Consider the following 23408-nt stretch of genomic DNA (forward strand, 5'->3'; position numbering starts at 1 on the left):
GCCCGGCCCGGCGGGGCTCGGCACGGCCCGGCCCGCCCCGCCAACTTCGGGCCAATCCGCGCTGCGCCGCCGCCCGGCAACTTCCCCGAGTGCCATTAACCCTTGGGGGGCGGCCCCAATACCGAGACCAGCACCCCAGAACCCACGCGGGACCGGGACTGGCACCCCGGAACACCCCCCCATCCCCTCCCGGCAGCCGGACCGGCACATTCAACATCCATCAGTACCGGGACCGGCAGCCCCGCCCCCAATCCGGCACCTCCGGCTCCGATCCGAAACCTTCCCGGTGGCCCCACCCTAACTCGGCCCCGCCTGGGTACCGTGGACATCGACAGGCACCGGCACTGCCCGGCACGGGCGGGACACGCGGGACTAGCAGCACCGGGTGGTCCCCGTGCCCACCACACCCCTGGGTGGGCATCAGGACCCACCGCCCGCCGGGACCAGCTAGGGCCAGCGGGACCGGGAGGGGCGATGCCGGCCCGTGGACAGGTGGCAGCTCATGCACACGCGTGTGCACATGTGTGGAGACTCTTGCAGGTGTGTCACACGCGTGGGGCGGCTCCTGCGCACACATGTCCGTGTACATGGCTGTTCTTGCACATATGTGTCCGTGTCACCTCCTGCACACACACCTCATGTTCCTGCAAACCGCCTCGCACACGCGTGACACACGTCTGTGGCAGCTCCTGCACATACATGTACCCATGCCCACGTGAGCTCCCACTCGTGCCCATGTCCCTGTCCCCTCACACATTACAGCATCCATCCAGGTCACCTCGCACACGCGTGTCCCTATCCTTGCCCGTGTCTGTGTCACCTGCACACAAACGAACGTCTGCGTCCCCTCCCACGCACACGCATGTCCGTGTCACTGTCCCTGCTAGTGCCCACGTCCCCTCGCAGACACCCGCATGCCCTTGCCCATGCCCATGAGCCCTCACACAGATGTCTGTCCCTTTTCCCCCCACACATACCCCCATCCCTGCCTCTGCCCCCGTCCCTGCCCCTCCCTCCCGCGCCCATTCCCATGCCCACGGGCGGCTCCCGCACGTGCCCATGCCCACGTGGCTCCACGGGAGGCCCCATCCCTCCCTTCCCTACCCTCAAAGCGGTGGAGACGTGCACGGCTCCCGCCAGGGGGCGCAGGCGGTCAGAACCACTTCCTATCATCAGCCGCGACTTCCGGCGGGCGACGCAGGGGATGCCGGGAAGTGTAGTTCCATGGCCGAATACATTCCAACCTTTCCCCCCCCCCCCCACCATAACGCTGCTCCCGGTCCCCCTGGTCCGGCGGAGGCAGCACCAAGGCAGCTCACAGCCCTTTTATTGACGTTGTACAAGCGGGCGGCGAGGGCCTGGCCCGCGGCTCCAGCGCGGCGGCTGCGGTGACGCCGGGCCCGCGGCTCACACCTCCCGCGGGGCTTCCGCGGGCGGCGGAGGGGGCGGCCTGTGGAGAGAGGAGGGCACGGGTGGGGCCGGAGCCGCATCACAGTCCCGTGCTCAGGGTCCCCTGCAGCCTCGAGTGTCCTGCTCGGGCACCCCTGCAGCCCCGAGCTCAGGGTCCCCTGCAGCCCCGAGTGTCGTGCTCGGGCTCCCCTGCAGCCCCGAGTGTAGTGCTCGGGCTCCCCTGCAGCCCCGAGCTCAGGGTCCCCTGCAGCCCCGAGTGTAGTGCTCGGGCTCCCTATTCCGGCTGGGATCCCTCTTTGGCCCCACACAGCCTGCACTCTGCTCTGGAGCCCTGCAGACGCCCACCCTGGCCCCTGGCTCTGCACACAGAGCCTCCCCTCAGCACCCCAACGCTGCTGCCATGTTACCCCAGTCCACCTGGCAGCCCCCTCCCTCCATGCTGGTACACTGCTCTGGAGCCTTGCAGCCCTCTCCCTGCTCACCTGGAAGGAATCACCATGACATAGGAGTGTCCAGGAGGGGTCTCGCTGTGGCTCTGCGAAGGTCCCAGGGGGTGCAATGGCAGCGGCCGCTGAGGTGGGGGCGGCTTGGCCAGACCTGGGGGCTGCAGGGGAACTGGGAGGGTCAGAGCTCCACTCTGGGTCGACCCCCGCCCTGATGCGTTCAGGGGAGGCCCAAACCATCTCCCTTGCCCAGGCTCACACTATCCTGCCCCACACGCCGGTGCCGCCGCTGTGATGCCGTTACCTGAGTGCCTGGCACCATGGGGTCTGCGGGCAGCGGGCGTGTGGGGGGGGGCGGCCTGTCCGGGGGGGCAGCCTGGGCAGAGAGAGCAAGGACAGTGAGACAGCTGCAGGACAGCCAAGACAGCAGGGGGGGGGACCAGTGCCCACAGGGTCAAGCCTCCCACCAGGCAGGAGGCTTTTTGAGGGGGCAGTCAGGGCTTTCCCCTTGGCAGTGCCAGCTCTGCTGGGCACTGGGCAGTGGGAGATGTGCCACAGAGAGGCCACAGTCCACAGGTCCTCGGGAGCTGGTGCGCAGCCAGACATGCAGCAGGGGCCAGAGAGGTGTTGCCCAGGACCCCCCACCCCGGCCCAGGCATTACCTTGGGAGCAGGGTCCGGCGGGAGGGGCCGGCAGGGTGGGTCAGGCCGGGCTGAGCTGAGGGCAGCCGGCTGCAGAGAGAGGGAGAGGGGGCAGGCAGCCATGCAGCCCTGCAGCGGGGGCAAGCCATGCAGCATGCAGAGACCCCCCTCCCACCGCCAAGCACAGACCCCCCCACCCCCCCACCGCGGGCAGCTGCTCCAGGACCCTGGACGGCTGCTGCAGCCCCTGGCCTGGCACCCATCCTGGAGATGTGTGGCCAGTGCTGAGTGTGGCACAGGGCACCAAAGCAGCGTGGCCCAGGGCTGTGCCAGGCTGCTCCCAGCCCAAAGTGATGCCAACGGAGTGGAACCACACAGCCCCAGCAGGCAGAGATGCTTGGAGCTGGTACCCAGCGATGCCTCCTCAGCACCAACCAGACCGAACCGTGGTCCCCACGGCAACCACAGGCAGTTACCGAGGAGACAGCACCGCCAGCAGCCCCCTCCACCCCCAACCCCCCACACACCCTCCAGCTCTCACCTTGCTGCGGTGCATGGGCTGCAGCTCTGTTGCCTGACGCCACTGTGGGGGCCGGGGCCGCTCAGGGGGCCTCTGGCTGCCCGACCTGGGCTCTGGTTGGGAGATCCTGCAGAGAAGAGGCAGGATCAGGTCCCCCCCACACAGAGTCTGCTCCAGGCAGTCAAAGGAACCCCCAGGGCAGCAACCGAATCACACCGACACCAGCAGAAGCCCAAGAGAAACGAACCCCTCGGCACCAGGAGATGCAAGCCCAGGGCTGCCCTACACCCCACGGGTGGCACTGCCAGGGGAAGAGCGCAGCACCGGAGGCCTTGCGAAGCAGGATGGCTGAGGGACAGCCCCACGGTGCCCAGGTGCCAGCTGTGACGTTACCCTCTCCGGACGTCTGGGGGTTCTGGACCCAGGAATGGCACCTGGGGCTCAGCGCTGTGGGGAGAAGAGTTGGGGGCTCAGCCTTTGGGGGGGGCTGGAAGGGGGCGGCCAGCAGCGGGGAGGGACCGCGGTGGCATGGGGTGGCAGAGGAGGATGCATGCCAGGGTCTGCTGCCTACGCTGGAGGGGGGATGCACACAGGCACACACACACAGACTGGCACCTGCTGGGGGATGAGGGCATGCAGCACAGCACCTGGGCAGCCTCCATGGGGCACCTCTGCACTAGCACAGGTGTGTGCCCTGCTTACCCACCCTGCACCAGTGTGCCACATGCAGGCAGGCAGCTGTGGGCACTGCCAGGGCACAGGTGTGTGCCCTGTTTACCCACCCTGCACCGACGTGCCCACATGCAGGCAGGCATGGGGTGGACACTGCCTGGACACATGCCACCCGTCCCCCACCAGCTTGGTTACCTGTACTGGCAGGAGGTTCTCTTGCTGAGCTGGCAGAGGCGTTTGTGCAGCCCAGCACGGCGGGCACAGCCCAGCCCCAGCACCAGGGCCAGCCCCAGCAGGGCACTCAGCAGCAAGGCAGTGGGCAGGGCGCTGCCCGCTGTGGAGAGGAGACGGCGTCAGGGCCCCCCCTGCTGCACCCCATGCCAGCTCTGGCCGTGCCAGCCACACAAAGCCCCATTCTCTGCCTGGCACTGGCAGCCTCCTGCCTCTGCCCTCACCTCGCTCCAGGGTGGCAGGGCCGCTGTCCTGGCTGCCCCCTACACCAGGGCTCTTGCAGTTCGGGGGTGCCCAGCCCTGCTCACAGTGGCAGTGCCCGTGGTTGTTGCACACCTGAGTGAGTGACACTGAGCCTCAGCACTGCCTGGCAGGTCCCCAGCACCAGCACCCACCCCTGGGTCTTGCACTCACCCCGTGCCCGTGGCATTTGCTCTGGCACTGCTGGTCACCCAGGGCAGAGACGTCCTGGCACCGGTGCTGGAGGCACACCTGTAGGGCACAGGGTGTCAGCAGTGGGCAAAGCCCCTGGCCCCTTCCTGCTGCCCTGCCACTCACCTTGCCAGGGCCACAGGCAGTGCCAGGCAACACCATAGCTGCATCGCTCACATCCTTGTCCCAGGGCACGAGGGTCCCTTGGCAGGACCCTTCTGGGGTGTAACCACGTGCGTTGGCACGCTGGCACTGCAGCATCCCACAGCCAGCATCCCTGCAGAGACACAGAGGTCAGGAGCAGGGGGCAGATGGCACAGGGAGGGTGGCAAGGGGGAAGTGACAGCACTCACTGCTGGGTGCAGGCAACGTAGGAGCCATTGGGGAGCTGCCCGCAGTGCCCACGCTCATCCCCATGCCCGTTCAGTGATGCCATGCAGGAGCTGGAGACAGGGCCAGCACCTGCAGCAGGGGAGCAGCAAAGCTCAGCACCCACTCCCCCAGCCCCCAGCCCCAGCCCTGGCCCTGCCATACCTGGCCCCAGCAGCTGCTGGCACTGCCCCTCATAGGTGGCACAGGCGCCGCCGTAGCAGACGGCCTGCCCGCTGGCACAGGGCTGCCCGTCCTGCAGGAAGCTGTCCGGTGGGCACAGGGGTGAGAGCCCATCGCAGAACTCGGGCAAGTCACACTCGCCCAGGGGGTCCCGGCAACGGTGCCCAGCGCGGCGCAGCTGCGGTGGGGGCAGAGTCAGATGAGTGGAGAGCCCCCACCCCCTGAGAAGAAACCTACCCCTTGGGGTAGTGGCTGGGGTGCCAGCACTGCCAGCTGCCCGTCCCCACACACCTGGCAGTCCTGGCAGCAGGCGTCCCCCGTGGTGCACTGAGCGCCGGGCACCAGCTGGCAGCTGCTGCTGTTGCAGCAGGGATCGGTGCACTCCTGACAGCAGAGAGGCAGTGGTGAGCAGGTGGCACCAGCAGCCCCATGGCGGGTCTGGGACTGGCATCCCTGGGCAGAGCCCTGGCATGGGCAGCCCCAGACTCAGAAGAAGCAGGGTGAGGGTGTGGCTGCAGCGTGGACTCCCAGCCCACCCAGAGCCATCCCCCCCCTACCATGCTAAGGCCACAGTCGCAGCCCTCCCCTGGCTCCAGGAAGTGGTTCCCGCAGCGGGGGGTCCCTGCCAGGCTGCGGGGTGCGGGCACGTTGGAGAGGCACCAGCCCAGGCCCTGGCGCAGGCTGAGCTCCAGGTCCTGCTGACTGCAGTTGCTGAAGCTCAAGCCAGGAGTCAGCCTGAGGAGCCAGCAAGGGGTCAGTGAGGTGAGGAGGGGGCTCAGCTCCCACCCCCCAGAGCCCTGCCTCTGCCCTCACCCCGTGGGCGATGCCATGATGCAGCCACGGTCCTCCCGGAGGTCGCTGCAGTCGCAGGAGCGCCTGGCACCGTCATGGCGCATGCCCAGGTTGTGCCCCAGCTGATGTGCCACGGTGGAGGCGACGACCAGGACGCTGACCGAGTGGTCCTGTGGGACAGGGAGGGTCAGGGCAGGCAGCCAGGCAGGCGGGGGCACAGGGGGCACCACAGAAGGCACTGACCACGCTGACTGCCCCGGAGCGGTCGGAGGAGCACATGGAGGCTTGGGTGGACATCCCCACCAGGACATCATCGAAGCGGGCACCCCTGGCAAGACAGAGTGCCAGGGTCAGGGTGGGGGGCTGCCTGCACACCTCATCCCCTGTCCCCCATCCTGTCCCCCACTCACGTCAGAAGCTGGGCATTGTCATGGGGCAGCCTGGGCAGCAGCTCCTCCCGGCGCCAGCGCAGGAACCGCTCCAGCGTAGCCCTGGCACTGCCATCCACCGGGATCAGGTCTGCCTCGCTCCACACTTCCACTGCCAGCAAGGCCACCCGCACTCCCAGCGGCTGGAAGAACTTGGGGGGGAACAGGGAGGTGGCATTAGAGACTCCTGGGACCATGGCAGTGAAGACACAGCCAAGCTGAGCATGGGGCTGGCACGGATGGTGCCCAGCAGATCCTGGCAGCGACTCACCGCATCCACCTGGTTGGCAATTTCCAGGGTTCGAGTGCGGACACGATGCAGGTCAGGGTAATTCTGGGCCTTGGGGGCACAGGAGCAGTGTCAAGGGGGCTGGCAGGGGAGCTGGGCAGCCCCTGCAGCTGACACAGCTGCCCAGCACTCACCGCAGCGTGGTCCACCACCATCACCAGCTCCACAAACCTCTGCTCTGCCAGTGCCCGCTTGCCCTGTGGAAGAAAGGGGGTCAGGGAGTGGGCAAGGGGAGCCTCCCCCATTGGACAAGCCCTGTGGGTGACCTACCCTCTGTGGCCAAGGTGGCTCTGTCTCTTCTGCCTGGGGACGGTCTGGGGGGCCCTGCCCGCAGGCCCGTGGTGCCAACCAGACCTCCCGTGGCCGGTAGGCGATGTGCTGCCCTGGGGGGCCGCTGGCATCCGGCTCCAGCCCATAGCTCCTGGTCTCTGACAGCCAAATTTGGCCACTGGGAAAAGGGAGAGGAGGCATCAGCAACACGGTGGGAGCCAGTGGCAGGGAGTGCCAAAGCCAGAGGCTCACCTGAGTGCCAGGGAGTGCCAAAGCCAGAGGCTCACCTGAGTCCAGCGCAGGCACAGAGGCTGGCCCAGGAGCTCGGGAAGCCCTGCACTGTCCCCCGGTAGCAGCAGTGCTCCTAAGGCAGAGGAGGGGGATTCAGGAGGCAGCCCCTTACCAGGGCCAGCTCAGGGACTGAGAACACCACAGGCCTGGCACCTACCTGCTTGCTGGCCTCCTGCGTCACCCTCGTGCCATTGGGCAGGTAGTAGAGCAGTGCCCCGGAGCCCGGCACCAGCTCCCTGCCAGAGGTATTTGTCACGCCCACGGCAGCCATGGGTAGAGAAGGGGAACAAGGGACCCCCTCTCCCTGTGCACCACGGACAGAGAGGGTCCCCCAAACCCCTACCCCAAACCCCCACCCCTTGAGCACCATGGAGGGTGGAGACAGAGCCCAAGGTGGGGACCTTGCATGCACCATTCATGGACACAGGAGTCCTGGGACCCCCCCACCCCACTCCCACCCCACTCCCACCCCAGCCAGCCATCGACTCACCAATTTTGCTCCAGCTCCAGCACCAACTGCGTCCCCTCCAGCTCCAGCAGCACCCGCAGCTGGCTGGGGAATCCCCCCTGCCACAGGCAGCAGTTACAGGAAGACCCCCTTGCCCCAGGGTACCCAACCCTGTGCCAAGGTGCCGGTCCCCTCCCATCTCCACTCACCCTCTGCGAGGCCATGACCCCCCAGTAGGGTGTCAAGGGACCCGCCTGGCCCTGGCGCGTGCCCGGAGGGAGGGGGCGGAAGGGATCCCCCTGCCCACCCCATACTCCACCCTCACACCCCGCAGGAAGCGTCCCTCCCTCCAGCTCATTGTGCCGGGAAAGGGGAGGGGAGGGGGTTGGACAGAGCCTGGCTCCCCCACCCCCGAGCTGCCCCTTGCGCTTCCTGCCCGGTGCAGCCCGGCGGAAACGTCGGAGAGACTCCCAACAGCCGCCGAGCAGCCGCGAAGCAGCCGGGCCCTTCCGCCAGCCGAGAGCAGGGTGGGTGCCCCTGGCACAGCAAGCGAGCTCCTGGCATCAGGAGATGTGGGGAAGCTGGGGGGGTTTGCTGGGGCCCCTTCCTCATGCCCCCCAGAAGCTCTGACTGTTCGCCCCCTCCGGAGATTGGGGCCAGGAAGGGGGCAAGGGAGGGTGGGGGGAGGGCAGGCAGCCCCCAGCCCACTGTCACAAGCCCCTGCGTGGCAGTGGCACGCCGGGGGCACGGGCAGGAACTCACCTGGGTCACCTGTGCCAGGCTGAGCGTGTGGTCACCCTGCAGGACCTGTGGGGTCACCTGCCAGGAGTGTCCCAATACTGCGTGGTGCTGTGGTGAGCTGTCACCTGCACGGGGCACGGAGCTGCTGTCACAGCTTTGTCACATCCCAGACCCCCACGGTCACCCCAGCACACCCCAGCCCCTCACGGTCACCCCGGCACATCCCAGTGGCCCTGGTCTGCCATCACATCCTAGCCCCCTACAGTCACCTGCCACATGCCGGTCCCTGTCACAGTGCAGCACCCCAGGACCAGGGGCTGGGGTTCTGGGCGGGGGGCGGGGGGGGGGGGGGGGCGGTGCAGGACCAAGAATTCCCCCCCTCACCCCGGTAGTTCGCGGACGAATCCCCTTGGCATTTCCCGGCCGCAGCACACAGGGCTGAGCCGGGGGGAGGCATGCCCGCAGGTGACCCCCGCTGCGGGTGGCGGACACGGGGAGCGCTCGGTCCCGCCTCGGGATGGGCTCCCCGGGGTCCTCTGTCAGGCCTTGCGTCAGCTGCCCAGTGCGGGGACCGGGGCAGGGCTGGGAGGCCCGGCCCGTCTGACTCAGAGCCCCCCACGCCCCCGCAGTCCACCCTTCGTCCGCCTGGACCCAGCCGCGCTCCCCGGGACACACCGAGCATCCCCGCGGGGCTGCGACTCCCGGTCCTGTCCCTGGTGCGTATTCACAGACGAGCGGCTCGGCTCCCCCCACCCCTCCCCGGTCTCCGAGGGTGCCTTTGCCATGTCCCGGACAGCGGCGACGAGCGGACCCTCCCCGGGCTGGGGGATCGACGACTCTCCCGGGACGCTCCCACCGTCCCCGCTCACCTGCTCCGCTCCAGCTGACTCCGGTACCGGCGGCGAGCAGCAGCCCCACAGCGAGGAGCAGCCGCCGCGCCCGCGGCCCCATCGCCCTCCCGCAGCCCGAGCGGGGCCCAGCGGCCCCGGGCAGGCGGCTCCCGAGCTGACCCCCCGGCGCTCCCGCCGCGCATGGCCCCGCCGCCACTGCCGCCGCCGCCGCCCGGTCCGGCCCGGCCCGGGAGGAGGAACTTCCTGCCCGGTCCCCGCCCGGCTTCGCCGCCCCGCCCCGCCCGGCGCCGGGGAGCTGGGGAACCGGGACGGCCGCGCCTCGGGGGCTGTTCCGTGTGCGCCGGGAACCGGCTGCCCCTGCCCGGTTCCCTGTCCCGGAGATCCCCTCCCTTCCCCGCGGCTGTGGAGCAGGACCCCCGGCTTCTCCGTCCCGTGCTCCGGAGTCCCCGGCGGTCAGCACTTAGTAGAGTGGAGATCCTCACCTTGCCCATCCCACGCTCCAGAGACCCCCTCCGCCTTCAGCACGGAGAGTGCTGGGGACCTCCAGCTTCCCCATCCCATGCTCTGGTGACCCCTGTTTGCATTATCCCCTCCAGTGGAGACCCTCACCCTCATTTCGTCAGACACCAGACACTCCTCCCTTGCACCACTAGACCCCCATCTGCATCCCCCTCTGCCCTGCAGCTACTCATCTCACTATCCCATTCAGTGGAGACCCCTCCCCAGTTCCATTACCTCTGCTTGCCCCAACCCATGATTCAGAGACCCTTCTGTTCACCATCCCCTACAGAGAAGACCCTCCAGCTCCCAACCCTCATCACCCTCACACCTCCTTTCAACTCTCTGTACACCAAAGACCCCCACCCCAACCAACCCACCCCACAGACCCCACTTCAAGCCATGCACGGGTTTGGGGGGGAGGGGGGGTCACAGCCTTTATGGGGGGGCGGGGCAGAGGTGGTCTCCCTCAGGCCACATAACTGACGTCCTCCTCACTGCTGTCCTGGGAGAGGCTGCAGCGCCCGGGGGTGCAAACCAGGCAGATGCCACCTGCCTCCTTCCAGCACACCGCACAGAACAGAGCCTGGCAGGTGGCTACAGGGCACAGCCGGTCCCGGGGGGTCTCAGGTGCCTCACACACTGTGCACCTCCGCCGCATCCAGCGGCGCAGGCGAGGCCACCGCTGGCAGCACCACTCCAGCACCGACCTGCCCTGCAGTGGGGAGGGTGAGGAGGGAACAGAGCCCTGTGGGGCTGAGCGGTCACAACGGAGGGGAACAGACCTGCGACTGGGACAGGGTGATGCCCCCAGCCCAACATCCCTGTCCCAGCTCCACATCCTCACCAGTGCTGGTGGCTGCCGTGCCCGCCGGGCGAGTCGCCGCCGCTGCCGCTGCACGAAGTGCTGGCGCTGCCGCAGCAGCTTGTTGTAGAAGTAGAGCACTCGGCTCTTCTCCCGCTGGCAGCAGCAAGGAAGAAGGTGAAAAGGAGGTGGGGGGCAGCCAAGGGAACTCCCTCCCCCCCCAAAGTCTGCTCCTTGGGACAGGCTGAGCCAGGCCAGCCCCCCGCCGGCCGCTCACCTTGGGGAAGTAGAAGGCGGCGATGGCACGGCGCAGGCGGTAGGTATAGACCTGGGCCAGGCAGAGCAGGACCAGCATGACCATGGGCAGGCAGCTGCTCACATACTGCTGCCTCGTCATGCCCTGGGGCTGTGGCAGGCAGGCTAGGGACAAAGTGACAGTGCTGAGCCCACTTGGGAAAGTTCCCCCCCCCTTGCACCCAGGCCCGTCTCACAGGCAAGGGCAGGCAGGCCATAGGGCTTGGGGGAGGGGGGCTTCCATCTCCTGAAGGGGCTCACCGAGGTTAGATGTCTCCATCTGGGTGGTGGAGGAGGTGTTGAAGGCCCCAATGGTGCTCCGCAGGAGCTGAGCCATCAGGGATGTGCCTGACACGTGCACAGCCAAGTGGTGGCTACCTGTGGGACAGCAGCACATGGGAGGGGGTTGTAGGGCTGGGGAGGTGGAGGGTAGGGGGACCACCTCCAGGCTTGGGTCTCGAGCAGCCTGGGCTGGTAGGAGCTGTCCCTACCCATGGCAGGGGGCTGGAACTGGATGAGCTTTAAGGTCCCTTCCAACCCATCCCACTCTAGGATATTCTTTATGGTTCTAGGACACCTCACGTTGCTGCAGGGCACAGTGGGGCCATGGGGTGGGGGCTGCTGCAGGGGGCTGGGGGGCTCACTGTGGAAGGAGTACTCCACAAAGGAGTGCTTCTGGATGATGCTGAGCATGGTGAAGAGCGTGTGGTCCAGGCCACAGGCGAGCAGGAGGAGCAGCAGGGGTGGGATGCACTCCAGCAGCTCCAGCACCTGTAGGGAGCAGGATCTGTCACAGCCTGACCCCCTCCCCAGCCCCAGTTCTTCCCCTGTGCCCCTCCTCCCCAGCTCCCTGCCAGCCCCTGTGGTAGTTTCAGGCTGTACCTTTAAAATTTTCCACAGATCTTGAATGGAAAGTGGTAGAATGTAAATGAATCACCGTTGGGTGTCAAAAGGAAAATAATGATGAAGTTCTGGACAATCCCATTGGAGAGCTAATAAACATAAGGCTGGTAATGTAAGTTTTACTTTTGGCTCCCTCACTCTGGGAGACACCAACTTGCTTCTGCTTGACCTTGGCTGTGTCTTTTGTTTTACCTAAGTACTAAAAAAAAACCAATTCTCTGCTCTTTCTTTTGTCCCTTTGTGTCCAGGGAGGGGTAAGGAGGGGAGTAGGGAAGGGAAAGCTATTTAGCTCCCCTGGGTGTTTGGCCAAGAGGGGGAGGTTCTTGTGCTGTTTCTAAATACCTGTAAATATTGTATATTTTGTACCTATCCCTTATATTTCATTGAGGGTTGGAGCTTCATTTGCTTCCAACCAACTGGGCTGGGCTGGCAGATTTAATGTTTGGAGGGGGGGTGATATAGAATCATAGAATTGATAGGGTTGGAAGGGACCTCAAGGATCACCTAGCTCCAACCCCCCTGCCTTGGGCAGGGACACCTCACATCAGATCAGGTTCCCCAGAGCCACCTCCAGCCTGGCTGCAAAAACCTCCAGGGATGAGGCTTCCACTACCTCCCTGGGCAACCTGTGCCAGTCTCTCACCACCCTCATGGGGAAAAACTTCTTCCTAACATCCAATCTGAATCTCCCCATTTCTAGTTTTCCTCCATTCCCCCCAGTCCTATCACTCCCTGACATCCTAAAAAGTCCCTCCCCAGCTTTCTGGGATCCCCCTTCACATACTGGAAGGCCACAAGAAGGTCTCCTGGGAGCCTTCTCTTCTCCAAACTGAACAACCCCAACTCTCTCAGTCTGTCCTCATAGGAGAGGAGCTCCAGCCCTCTGCTCATCCTCGTGGCATTCTCTGGACATATTCCAGCACCTCCAGATCCTTGTAATAGAGGCTCCAGAACTGGATGCAGTACTCCAGGTGGGGTCTCACCAGAGTGGAGCAGAGGGGGAGAATCACCTCCCTCACCCTGCTGGCTACGCTTCTCTTGATGCAGCCCAGGATGTGATCGGCTTTCCGGGCTGCAAGTGCACGCTGGTGGCTCCTGTTGAGCTTCTCATCCACCAGCACCCCCAAATCCCTTCCTTCAGGGCTGAGTCCCTTTCTTCAGGGCTCTTTTTCATCCCACCACAGCCCCTTACCACGTTACGCAGCTCGGGCAGCTGCACGGCCAGGCGGCAGGGGAAGACCACAGCAGAGACCTCCGAGCGGTGCAGGGGCAGCAGCGTTCGCTTGTGCTAGAGGGAGGGAGGGAGGGAGGGAGGTTAAGAGTTTGAAGGAAGAACTTCAGCCCCAACCCCTGGCTGCAAAGGGCTGGAAGCAAAATAAATGCCCACTGGATGCAATGGGAAAACGGTGCTGAGGTCTGCAGGAGCCATTGGGTTGCTAATGGGGATACAGAGCAGAGGCAAAAAGAGTTCTTGCTCTCTTTTTTCTCGTCCTGCAGCTTCTGCTTGCAACTTTCCCCTCTCTCTCTCTCTCTCCTCTGTGGCCTTGCAGGGGATCTCTGTTTTGACTACTGAGTGAGGGAATGGGAAGGAGGGAGGGAGGAGAGGAAGAAGTGAACAAATCCCCTGGATCTATCCAGGGTAGGGGTTGAGGAGTTTCTGTGTTACTATAAAAGCAACAGCTTTTAGCTGGAAGAGGGTAGATTTAAAGTGGATATCAGGAAGAAATTCTTTACAGTGAGGGTGATGAGACACTGGAACAGAGAGGTCATGGATGCCCCCTCCCTGGAGGTGTTCAAGGCCAGGCTGGATGAGGCCTTGAGCAGCCCTGGGCTGGTGGGAGGTGTCCCTGCTCAGGGCAGGGTGGTTGGAACTGGATGAGCTTTAAGGTCCCTTCCAACCCAAACCATTCTGTGAATCTCTGAACTTCTAAATTGTAAATCTCTCTCTCTACTGTACACTCTAGTGTATATTTTTGTACATATCCATTGCATTTCATATTTGCAGATTTTAGTTTGATTTGGTTTTTTTAGAGCTTAGTTTGCTTGCAAATAGAGAGCTTCATTTGCTTCCATCCCTGGGCTGGTCTGAGTGATTTTATTTTTGGGGGGTAGTTTCTCCAAATTAGTTGGGGGCAGAGGGGGTGTTTGGTAATTTCAACCCAACAGAAGGAGGAGTAGGGCAGCTCAGCACAGCTCCCTGGGATCCCCTTCTGGGGGTGGGGGGACTGCCCTCCACCTCTCCCCTGGAGCCCCTATTACAAGAAGGATGTGGACATGCTGGAAGGTGTCCAGAGAAGGGCCATGAGGATGAGCAGAGGGCTGGAGCTGCTCTGCTATGAGGACAGACTGAAGGAGTTGGGGTTGTTCAGTCTGGAGAAGAGAAGGCTCCCAGGAGACCTTCTTGTGGCCTTCCAGTATCTGAAGGGAGCTCCAAGAAAGCTGGGGAGGGACTTTTTAGGATGTCAGGGAGTGATGGGACTGGGGGGAATGGAAGAAAACTAGAAATGGGGAGATTCAGACTGGATATTAGGAAGAAATTCTTCCCCATGAGGGTGGTGAGACACTGGCACAGGTTGCCCAGGGAGGTGGTGGTAGCCTCATCCCTGGAAGTTTTTAAGGCCAGGCTGGAGGTGGCTGTGAGCAACCTGCTCTAGTGTGAGGTGTCCCTGCCCATGCCCTGGATGAGCCTGGAGGTCCCTTCCTACCTTAACAATTCCATGGTTCTCCAACCCCTCACCTGCTTTCTGCGGCGGGCATCGATTTGGCGAAAGTAGGTTGTGATGTAGAGGTTGTCGAAGCAGATGTCCTGGCAGTACTGCTTGGTGTAGTAGAAAGCCCTGGCAAGAGTGGGGAGGTCCAAGAGAGCAAGGGACTTGTCCCCCAGGACCTGCTGGGAGGGCTCTCCACCTGTCCCAGAGGTCCAAGGGAGCAAAGGATTTGCCCCCCAGGCTCCCAGGACCTGCTGGGAGGGCTCTCCATCTGCCCCAGATGTCCAAGGGGGCAAAGGACTTGCCCCAGGACCTGCTGGGAGAGCTCTCCATCTGCCCCAGATGTCCAAGGGGGCAAAGGACTTGCCCCAGGACCTGCTGGGAGAGCTCTTCATCTGCCCCAGATGTCCAAGGGGGCAAAGGACTTGCCCCAGGACCTGCTGGGAGAGCTCTCCACCTGCCCCAGATGTCCAAAGGGGTAAAGGACTTGCCCCAGGACCTGCTGGGAGAGCTCTTCATCTGCCCCAGATGTCCAAGGGGGCAAAGGACTTGCCCCAGGACCTGCTGGGAGAGCTCTCCATCTGCCCCAGATGTCCAAGGGGGCAAAGGACTTGCCCCAGGACCTGCTGGGAGAGCTCTTCACCTGCCCCAGATGTCCAAGGGGGCAAAGGACTTGCCCCAGGACCTGCTGGGAGAGCTCTCCATCTGCCCCAGATGTCCAAGGGGGCAAAGGACTTGCCCCAGGACCTGCTGGGAGAGCTCTCCACCTGCCCCAGATGTCCAAGGGGGCAAAGGACTTGCCCCAGGACCTGCTGGGAGAGCTCTCCACCTGCCCCAGATGTCCAAGGGGGCAAAGGACTTGCCCCAGGACCTGCTGGGAGAGCTCTCCATCTGCCCCAGATGTCCAAGGGGGCAAAGGACTTGCCCCAGGACCTGCTGGGAGAGCTCTCCACCTGCCCCAGATGTCCAAGGGGGCAAAGGACTTGCCCCAGGACCTGCTGGGAGAGCTCTCCACCTGCCCCAGATGTCCAAGGGGGCAAAGGACTTGCCCCAGGACCTGCTGGGAGGGCTCTCCACCTGCCCCAACCTCCCTGCTGCTGGCCCCTGAGGTCTCCATGCTCCTCCCTACCCCACCAAATCTGTCACCAAAGGAGGCCTCCATCCCTTTTTACCCTGCGGCTGCCCCCCCTGCCCACTGCCCACCCCGAGGCTCACGAGATGAAGACGAGGAGGAAGGTGAAGGAGAGCAGCAGGCGCAGGAAGGAGACGGTCCGGCCGATGCGGGCGCTGTGCTGCTGCAGCTGGGAGGTGACCTCCTCCAACAGCTGCGCTGCCGACACGTTGACGCCCAGCAGCATGTCGTGGTGCTTCTCCTGCGGCGAAAGGGCCGTGGCACCGCGCAGAATCCGGCCCTCCCCTCCTCGCCCTGCGTGCCAAGGGGGGCGGGCACCCACCTGGTAGACGACCCTGGCGCTGAACTCCCGGCTGAGGCTGGCGACAGATTTGTTCACCAGGTCGTACATCTGCCCGAAGTTGCCCTCCACGGGGATCTTGTTCCAGCACCAGACGTGCATGACTGGGGGGTGGGGGGACAGGGACAGTACCAAGAGAAGTGTGGTAGTTTTAGACTACGCCTTTCAAAAAAAAATTTTTTTTTTTACTGATTTTGAACAGAAAAGTAGTAAAAAAGGTAAATAAATCACTGCTGGGTGTAAAAAAAAGGAAAAGAATGATTATTCTAAACAATTCCATTGGAGGGATCTCTCTCCATAAGATTTGGTTCCCAAAACAATTTCTCCTCTCCTCTCCTCTCCTCTCCTCTCCTCTCCTCTCCTCTCCTCTCCTCTCCTCTCCTCTCCTCTCCTCTTCCTCTCCTCTTCCTCTCCTCTTCCTCTCCTCTTCCTCTCCTCTTCCTCTCCTCTTCCTCTCCTCTTCCTCTCCTCTCCCTCTCCTCTCCCTCTCCTCTCCCTCTCCTCTCCCTCTCCTCTCCCTCTCCTCTCCCTCTTCCTCTCCTCTTCCTCTCCTCTTCCTCTCCTCTTCCTCTCCTCTCCTCTCCTCTCCTCTCCTCTCCTCTCCTCTCCTCTCCTCTCCCCTCCCCTCCCCTCCCCCTCCCTCTCCCTCTCCCTCTCCCTTCTTCACTGAGGAGACACTGACTTGCTTCTGCTGATCTTGGCTGCATTGCTTTGCCTGGTATTAACTTTCTCTGCTTCTCTCTCTTCCCTTTGTACAGGGCAGGGGGAGGCAGGGAGGGAGAAGCTGTTACAGCTCCCCTGGTCTTTTGGCCGGGGGGTGGGGTGGGGTGGTGGTGGTCCTTGTGCTGTTTGCTTAATTGTAAATATTTGTAAATCCTGTGTATTTGTAGACATTCGTTGCATTTCACTGTAGATTGGAGTTTTGCCTGTAAATACAGCTTTCATTTGCTTCCAAACTGACCTGGTCTGGCAAAGTTCATGTTGGGTAGCGGGGTGGGTGGGTGGAATTTCCAACCCACCACAAGAAGCCAGGGGGCAGGCTGCAAGTTGCCACCCTGAGGCTACAGGGCAGCAGAGCTGGAGCTGCCCCAGCAAGAGAGGATGAGGGAGGGGGGAGCCACCCGTGACCCACCCTTGATAATGTGGCAGAGAGCAGCGAACTTCATGGGCAGGCAGAGGACGTGGCTGATGACAGGCACGAACACTTTTGCCATGCAGGCTTCATGCTTCTCACTGAACCAGTCCCGGCAGCGCTGCATGCCCAGGTTGATCAGATCTAGGGCGGGAGGAAAAAGGAGCTCTCAGCTGCCCACGCTCCCCCCACCAGGCCCCCAGCACCACCTAGGGTGCCCTGTGGGACCTGCAGGCAGCCATATCCCCTTGCCGGTGGCTGCCCACCCCATGCGCTGCCAGCACGCTGCTCGCTCTGTGCGCTGCCAGCCCTCTGCCCTCCCTGTGTGCTGCCAGCCCCCTGCCCTCCCTGCTCACAGGTGCAGCGCAGTTTGGTCTTCCTCTCGAACATCTCCTGGGTGCTGGAGGCCCTCTGGGGGTCTGTGTGCAGGTTCTGGCGCAGGTCATACCCTGCCTTGCTGGCCACCTCCTCGTTCAGCCCCACGAAGGCACGGGAGATGTTCTGCATCTCTGTGTTCAGAGTCTTCCCACTCCGCTGCCAGGGGTGGGGAAACATAGACAGAGACTCAGCCCTGCTGCCCCCTCGCTGCCCACCTTGGCCCCCTCCTTCCCCTTAACCTCACCTCCATGTCCTCCATCACCCTGAGCATTGGAGCCATCGACACCAGCCAGAGCTGGCGGCTGTGGTTGACCTGCAGCTCAGCGATGCAGCCCAGAGAGCGAGTCACCTCCTCCAGGTTGTGCCAGATGTTGGTCACAGGCCCTAAGTGACAGCCAGGGGGGTCTCAGACCTCACCAGCCCTTTGGGACCCTGCTGGAAAGGGGGGGGGACACGGCACGGGGGGGACCCTACCGTTGTAGATGGCAGCGAGGACAAAGGAGAGGATGTAGAGCCGACCCTCCTTGCCTAGGAATTTGGGGGCCATAAGCAGGCTGGCACAGCGAAAGTGAGGGGACGTGGCCCAGCCCAAAGCAGTCACCCCTGTGAGGAGCAGAGAGATGTCCTCGCAGTCCCTCAGAGACCCCCAAGGGGTATCCCAACAGCCTCTGTCAACCCAGCCCCCCTCCCAGCCCCATCCTCACCGGTCAGCCCACAGGACAGCTGCACCTTGTGCGTGTCGCTCATGCTCGTGGGAACGATGAGAAGCTGGCAGAGCCCTGAAACAACCACAGATGTGCCCTGAGCCCCCAGTGCCACCAGCCCCGAGCCGTGCCCAGCATTTTGACACACTCACCCAGGCCAAAGAGCATCCCCACACCAGCACTCAGGAAGAATTTGCTGGCACGGTGCTGGTCCGGCGAGCTCCAGAGGAAGCGGCTGCAGGGGGCGGGCAGCAGCGAGACCACCACACGCTTCAGGGCTGGGTAGGGAGGGCAGAGTTCAGGATTCAGCCCTGCCTCTGCCCCTACCCACGGGCAGCCCTGGCCGGGAGTGTGGGGCGGGAGGGGACCTCACTCGTGTTGGGTGGTTTCTGCCTCCTGCCTGCCTCTGTAGCAGACGAGAGCTCTCGCTCAGGGTCCATCGCTGGCTCCGTGGCTCCGCGGCTCCGCGGCTCGTCCTGGCAACCGCAGGATGCTCCCTGGGAACCCCCCGCCGTGGGACGCTCCCCTGGAGACGGCACATTGTGAACCGCCTGTTCCAGCCCCGTATCCCAGCACCCGCGTCCCGGGACAGCAGCTGGAGCCGGGAGAGCCCCCCGCCAAGCATGGCGCTGGCCTCGGGGCAGGGATTGAATGCCCAAAGGAAAAGTCCATCGCCGCAGTCTGGGCAGAAGCAGCCATGGCTGATGTGCCAGGCAGAGGAGGGGAGCCAGGCGCTGGAACTGGCCCGCAGTGCTGGTGGCTTCGTGCTGGGCTTGGTCCTGGCCAGCCTGTATGGGGCTCTGGTGCTGCTGGTGCAGGGCCACAACATCTGGTACTGCCTGGCCACCACCATCAGTCTGGGAGCAGGGCTGGGGCTGAGCATGGCCTTCTTCAGCAGAGCACGGATCACTGTGCTGCTGTCACTGCCCCAAATCTTCACCAGTAAGCAACCATCGGTCTCCAAGCTGGGAGCTGGGGAGAGAGGTGCTGGGGAGATGCGGGGCCCCAGCTGAGCCCCCAGGACCACGCTGTCCCCACAGGAGAGGGCAAGGTGCTGATGCTGGTGCTGGTGCTGGGCATGGCCGTGCAGGGCCCTTGCACCAACGTCCTGCACAACTTCTCCCGGGCCGCCGAGTCGCTGTCGTGCGGAGCTGAGCTCGCCCTCAATCAGACGGCCGAGAGGGTGCAAGCTGCCCAGGAGCCGCTGCTGAGTGAGAGCAGGGGCTGGGGGGCATGGGATGGGCTGGGGGGGTCCCTGCCCTGGGAGGATGCTTGCCCAGGAGCCACTGATGAGTGAGAGCAGGGGCTGGGGGAAGGTGATGAGCTGAGAAGGTCCTTTCCCCAGGGAGCCCCAGCAGCACTGACCAGCCCCAGGCTGCCCTTGCCCAGCAGGTGATGGTCAGGGGGTGATCAGGGGGCAGTCGGGGTGATCAGGGGGCAGTCAGGGTCCTCCCTCTCTGCAGATGCCCTGTCTGAAATCAAGCACATCGCCCAGAAAGCCAAGACTGTGGGCGACCACATCCGCAAGTTCTTTCGCTCCATCATGGACTCTGTAAGCCACGTTGGTGAGTGGGGGGTAGGGGGAAGGGGGTGTCCCCGAGTCTCCTCACCTCCAGCACCCTCTGCACCCTGCTTTCAAGTCTGTCCCCTGTTCCCATCGGCCTCCTGCCGATCCCTCAGTGCCCATTCTGTGCCCGCAGGGCGAGCGCTGGGCAACGTCTGGACGTGGCTGCTGAACATGACCGAGATCTGCAACGAGGAGCTGGGTGCCCCCTACGAGCGCTGCCTGCGCCTTTTTGACGACGCCAAGGAGAACTGCGAGCGCAGCCTCTTCTTCTTCGCCTTCCTCTGCTACACCATGGTCCCCTTCAGGTCGCTGTGTGGATTGGCCAAACGTATGCAGGTCCCTGCCCCTCTCCGGAGTGTGTCTGTGGGAGCAGAGCAGACCCCTGCCCACCGTGGGGACCGCAGCCTGGCACAGATTCCCTCTTTCCACAGTTACCCTCCTCTTCTGCGTCATCCCGCAGTACCTCCAGTCCTTCATCAAGAAGAACATCTCAGTCCGTGTGTATTCTGGTGCCATGGGGGGCGGGGAGGGGGGGGGCTCAGGGGGTCCCCTTCTCCCCTCCCTCTGCTTCCCGCCCCCCAGCTCTTACCCTAATCCTCAGCATCACGCAGTCCCTTGTCACCACCACAGCCCTGGAGGAAGCTCTGAACAAGGTCCGCCGAGAGTTTGAGTTCAACATCTCAGCCGTGCACTACTTTGATGTCCAGCTCAACGCCAGCAAGAGTCTGGGGGAGGTGGCTTTGGACATCATGGAGAATGTGGGCGAGCTCCTGGACCCCATCCGGGAGGTCCTGGGGCTCTTCACACACCTCTCCTTCTTTGCCATCCTCTACGTGTACTTCCAGTGAGTGGGCTGCGGTCTCTCTCTGGCCCCTCCCAGGGGGACGAGGACCAGCGTCCCAGCGTCCCCCCACTGTGTGCCTCCAGGGCGCTGCGATACCGTCGCCGGTACCTGCAGGATGACTCCTTCGACAACATCTACATCACCAGGCAGTTCGTGGCACTGGACCTGCGGCGGGCACAGCAGGGCAGAGCCACCGTGCTGCCCCTGACCGCCTGGGAGAATCGCCGCTACATCCCCCCAGGTCAGCCCCATGCCCGGGGGGGCATCACAGAATCACAGAGTGTTAGGGGCTGGAAGGGACCTCGAGAGATCCTCCAGTCCAACCCCCACCCTGCCAGAGCAGGATTACCTAGAGCAGATCACACAGGAACACATCCAGGCAGGTTTTGAATTATCTCCAGAGAGGGAGATTCCACTACTCCCCCTGGGCAGCCTGTTCCAGTGTTCTGCCACCCTCACAGGGAAATAATTCTTCCTCCCGTTTCCATGGAACATCCTATGCCTCAACTTCCACCCAGGGCCCCTTGTGCTGCCATTGGGCATTGCCAAGCAGAGCCTGGCTCCATCCTCTTGGCACTCACCCTTTATGTATTTATCAACACGAATGAGGTCACCTCTTAGTCTCCTCCAGGATAAAGAGCCCTCAGCTCCCTCAGTCTCTCCTTGCAAGGAAGGTGTTCCCCTAGTCCAGCCCCGTGCCAGGGAGCCAGGGGGTCCTGTCCGGTCCCACCGGGCTGATGATGCTCCTGCGTCCGCAGCTGCACCGTGGATGACACAGAGGGAGCGGAGCTTGTACGGCCTGCAGCTGGTGGGGATCCTGCGCCACTTGCTGCTGGGGGTCTGCATCGTCATGGCTGACTACAGCCTCTTCTGGCTGCTGGATCTGGTCCAGCACCACCTCCAGGGGGAGATCGTTGCCAGAGGTGAGCAGCACCCATGCTGCGCCGGGGCAGGACCTCACACTGCGCCGGGGCAGCACCGCTGGGTGCTTTTACCGGCTGGAGGCTAGGGCTTTGAGGGTGCTGGGTGCCCCAGGACTGAGCTGCTTGCCCCACAGCGCCAGTGGAGCTGGGCATAAGTGTCAGTGGCACAGGTTATGCCAGCGACATCTTCCGGGACCTGGTCTCTGCCTTCGACACGCTGCAGAAGGGCAACATCTCGGTGCTGTCCCAGCGCTGCCTCCTCCAGCCCTTGGAGCCTGACTACAGCACCTACCTCACTATGGGTGACCAGGGGTGCTGCACCCTCTTGGGGGGGAGGCTAAGGGGGGTGGGATTGACCCTGTGTGACTTCTTCTCTTCCCACCAGGACTCCTCTATGGCATCTGCCTCTTCATCACTGTCTTTGGTGGGTATGTGGCACGACTGCGCCGGGCAGTGTGTGCTGCCTACTACCCTTACCGTGAGAAGGTGAGAAGCTCCTTCCACCCCAGCTCCCCAGGCCCCCTCAGCAGCCACCTGCCCTTACCCATCCTCCCCGTGCTAGGAGCGCATCTCCTTCCTCCACACTACCATCCTGGCACGAAGGGAAGTGCTGGCAAATGCCCTGCACCAAGCTGCCATGCAGCGCGTGGCCGACACACAGAAAACCAACCCACGCCTCCTCCTCTTCGTCTCCAGGTAAGCTCCCAGCCATGGGGTTGGAGCCATCCAGACCCCAGAAGTAGCACTGTAAAAAGGCAATGCCACCCCTGGAGCATCCTCGACGGTGGCATTGCACCATGGAGCATCAGCTCTGTGCCCACAGGCTGCCTGCCTTTGCCTGGCTCGCTTGGCTCTTGGGCATCCAGCAGAAATGCCTGGCCTGTGGGATGGCACAGCAGCCAGACTTCATCAAGTGCCTCACACCTGGATGCAAAGGTAGGAGCCACCCCCTCTCTGTCCTTAGATTTGGGACATTCCCCCTACCCCCCCAAAATCTCCCACTCTTCTCACGGCCTCGTTGTGCCCAGGGTTGTATTGCAGCGAGTGCCACCGAAACCTCAACAACCTCTGCTCCATCTGCATGGGCCTCCTGACCTACCCTGACACCGAGGACAGGGAGATGTGAGCAGGGGAAGGGATTGCAAGAAGCCCACCAGAACCCCCGGGGGCGCTGCAGCAAAGTCGTAGGGAGGCTGAAGCCCACCCCCGCTGCCCCTTGCCCCTGCCCCATCCCCGCAGGGACTCCAGCGATGAGGAGACGATGGAGCTGTGGTTGGGGGCTGTGAGGACGCTGCGGGGACAGGAGAGAGGGCGGCTGCTGCGGCAACGCATTCAGGAAGTGGCAAAGGGCCAAGGGGGTGCCCGAAGGTTGCCCTCCAAGCTGGCAGCCCGGCTGCAAGCCCAGCTGAAGCAGGAGGAGAGCGGAGAGAGCGACGGGGGCAGTAGTGGTGTGGACAGCTCAGACGGCTCTTTGCACAGGTGACAGCGGCTGATGGGAGTGGCAATGGTCCTGGCACCCATTGGCACTGGGGGTGGCTGGTCCCTGACGCTGATCTTCCCCCTGGTAGCGTGGACTTCGGCTATCAGGAGCGGGCAGAGAGCAGTGGCAGCGAGCTGGAGGAGGTGGTGGCGGTGAAGCTGCCCAACAGCGAGGGCAGGGCCCGGTGACGGCAGGGTGGTGCCACGCGGCGGAGAGGACACAGGGCCGGGCTCCGGAGACGTGGCTGGAGCCTGAGCAGCATGGTGGAAGCCAGGACTTGCCGGGGCGGGTGGGGAGGGGTTGGTGAATAAAGCACCCAGTTCTTGAGGTGCCAGCATCCCAGTGCCCTGAGCTGGCAGCTGGCACCCCATGATGGTTCTGACCTTGTGGTGCCCACAGCCCCATGTTGCTCCTGGTTCCACGTCTGCCGTGGCCCTAGCTCCACAGTGTCCCCAGCTCCATTGTGCCCCCACACCCGTGGTGCCCCCAGCTCCTTCCCCATGGTACCCCCAGCCCCTTAATGTCCACGTTCCCAGTCCTGTGGTGTCTCCATCTCCATTCTCATGGTGCCCCCAGCCCCTTAATGTTCCCAGCCCCATCCCCATGGTGCTCCCATTTTTATCCCCGTGGTGCTCCTAGGTCTGTTCTCACGGTGGCCCCAGCCCCATGTTACCCTTGCCCCCATCTCT

General features: G+C 63.5%; 3 protein-coding genes across 3 annotated transcripts; 1 reads left to right on the plus strand and 2 right to left on the minus strand.

Moving 5' to 3' along the window:
* Positions 1-1407: 1407 nt before the first annotated feature.
* ADAM15 (ADAM metallopeptidase domain 15) lies at positions 1408-9502 on the minus strand. The gene is made up of 26 exons (XM_054396934.1): positions 9494-9502; positions 9030-9411; positions 8182-8285; positions 7462-7538; positions 7129-7207; positions 6968-7044; positions 6681-6858; positions 6545-6607; positions 6393-6461; positions 6104-6273; positions 5937-6021; positions 5715-5863; positions 5459-5636; positions 5193-5285; positions 4884-5079; positions 4703-4811; positions 4476-4626; positions 4332-4409; positions 4142-4253; positions 3882-4020; positions 3408-3461; positions 3036-3141; positions 2516-2584; positions 2158-2229; positions 1893-2014; positions 1408-1450 (listed from the first exon to the last, which is right to left on the minus strand). The coding sequence occupies exons 1-26, from the start codon at positions 9500-9502 to the stop codon at positions 1408-1410; spliced, it is 2964 nt and encodes a 987-aa protein (XP_054252909.1).
* A 476-nt stretch (positions 9503-9978) lies between these two features.
* On the minus strand, positions 9979-18530 carry DCST1 (DC-STAMP domain containing 1). The gene is made up of 16 exons (XM_054396935.1): positions 18233-18530; positions 18058-18183; positions 17906-17980; positions 17676-17804; positions 17446-17585; positions 17180-17357; positions 16824-16967; positions 15674-15795; positions 15435-15592; positions 14249-14348; positions 12704-12799; positions 11253-11379; positions 10870-10986; positions 10592-10734; positions 10357-10470; positions 9979-10224 (listed from the first exon to the last, which is right to left on the minus strand). The coding sequence occupies exons 1-16, from the start codon at positions 18528-18530 to the stop codon at positions 9979-9981; spliced, it is 2313 nt and encodes a 770-aa protein (XP_054252910.1).
* DCST2 (DC-STAMP domain containing 2) lies at positions 18529-22907 on the plus strand. The gene is made up of 15 exons (XM_054396936.1): positions 18529-18847; positions 18946-19116; positions 19369-19470; positions 19606-19800; positions 19904-19969; positions 20103-20316; positions 20400-20557; positions 21075-21239; positions 21374-21541; positions 21625-21725; positions 21802-21927; positions 22049-22175; positions 22268-22361; positions 22479-22718; positions 22808-22907. Exons 1-15 carry the CDS (start codon positions 18529-18531, stop codon positions 22905-22907), a joined length of 2346 nt encoding a protein of 781 aa, XP_054252911.1.
* The last annotated feature ends 501 nt before the right edge of the window (positions 22908-23408 follow it).

Source organism: Indicator indicator, chromosome 40 (genome assembly GCF_027791375.1).
Source record: "Indicator indicator isolate 239-I01 chromosome 40, UM_Iind_1.1, whole genome shotgun sequence".
NCBI classification, from domain to species: domain Eukaryota; kingdom Metazoa; phylum Chordata; class Aves; order Piciformes; family Indicatoridae; genus Indicator; species Indicator indicator.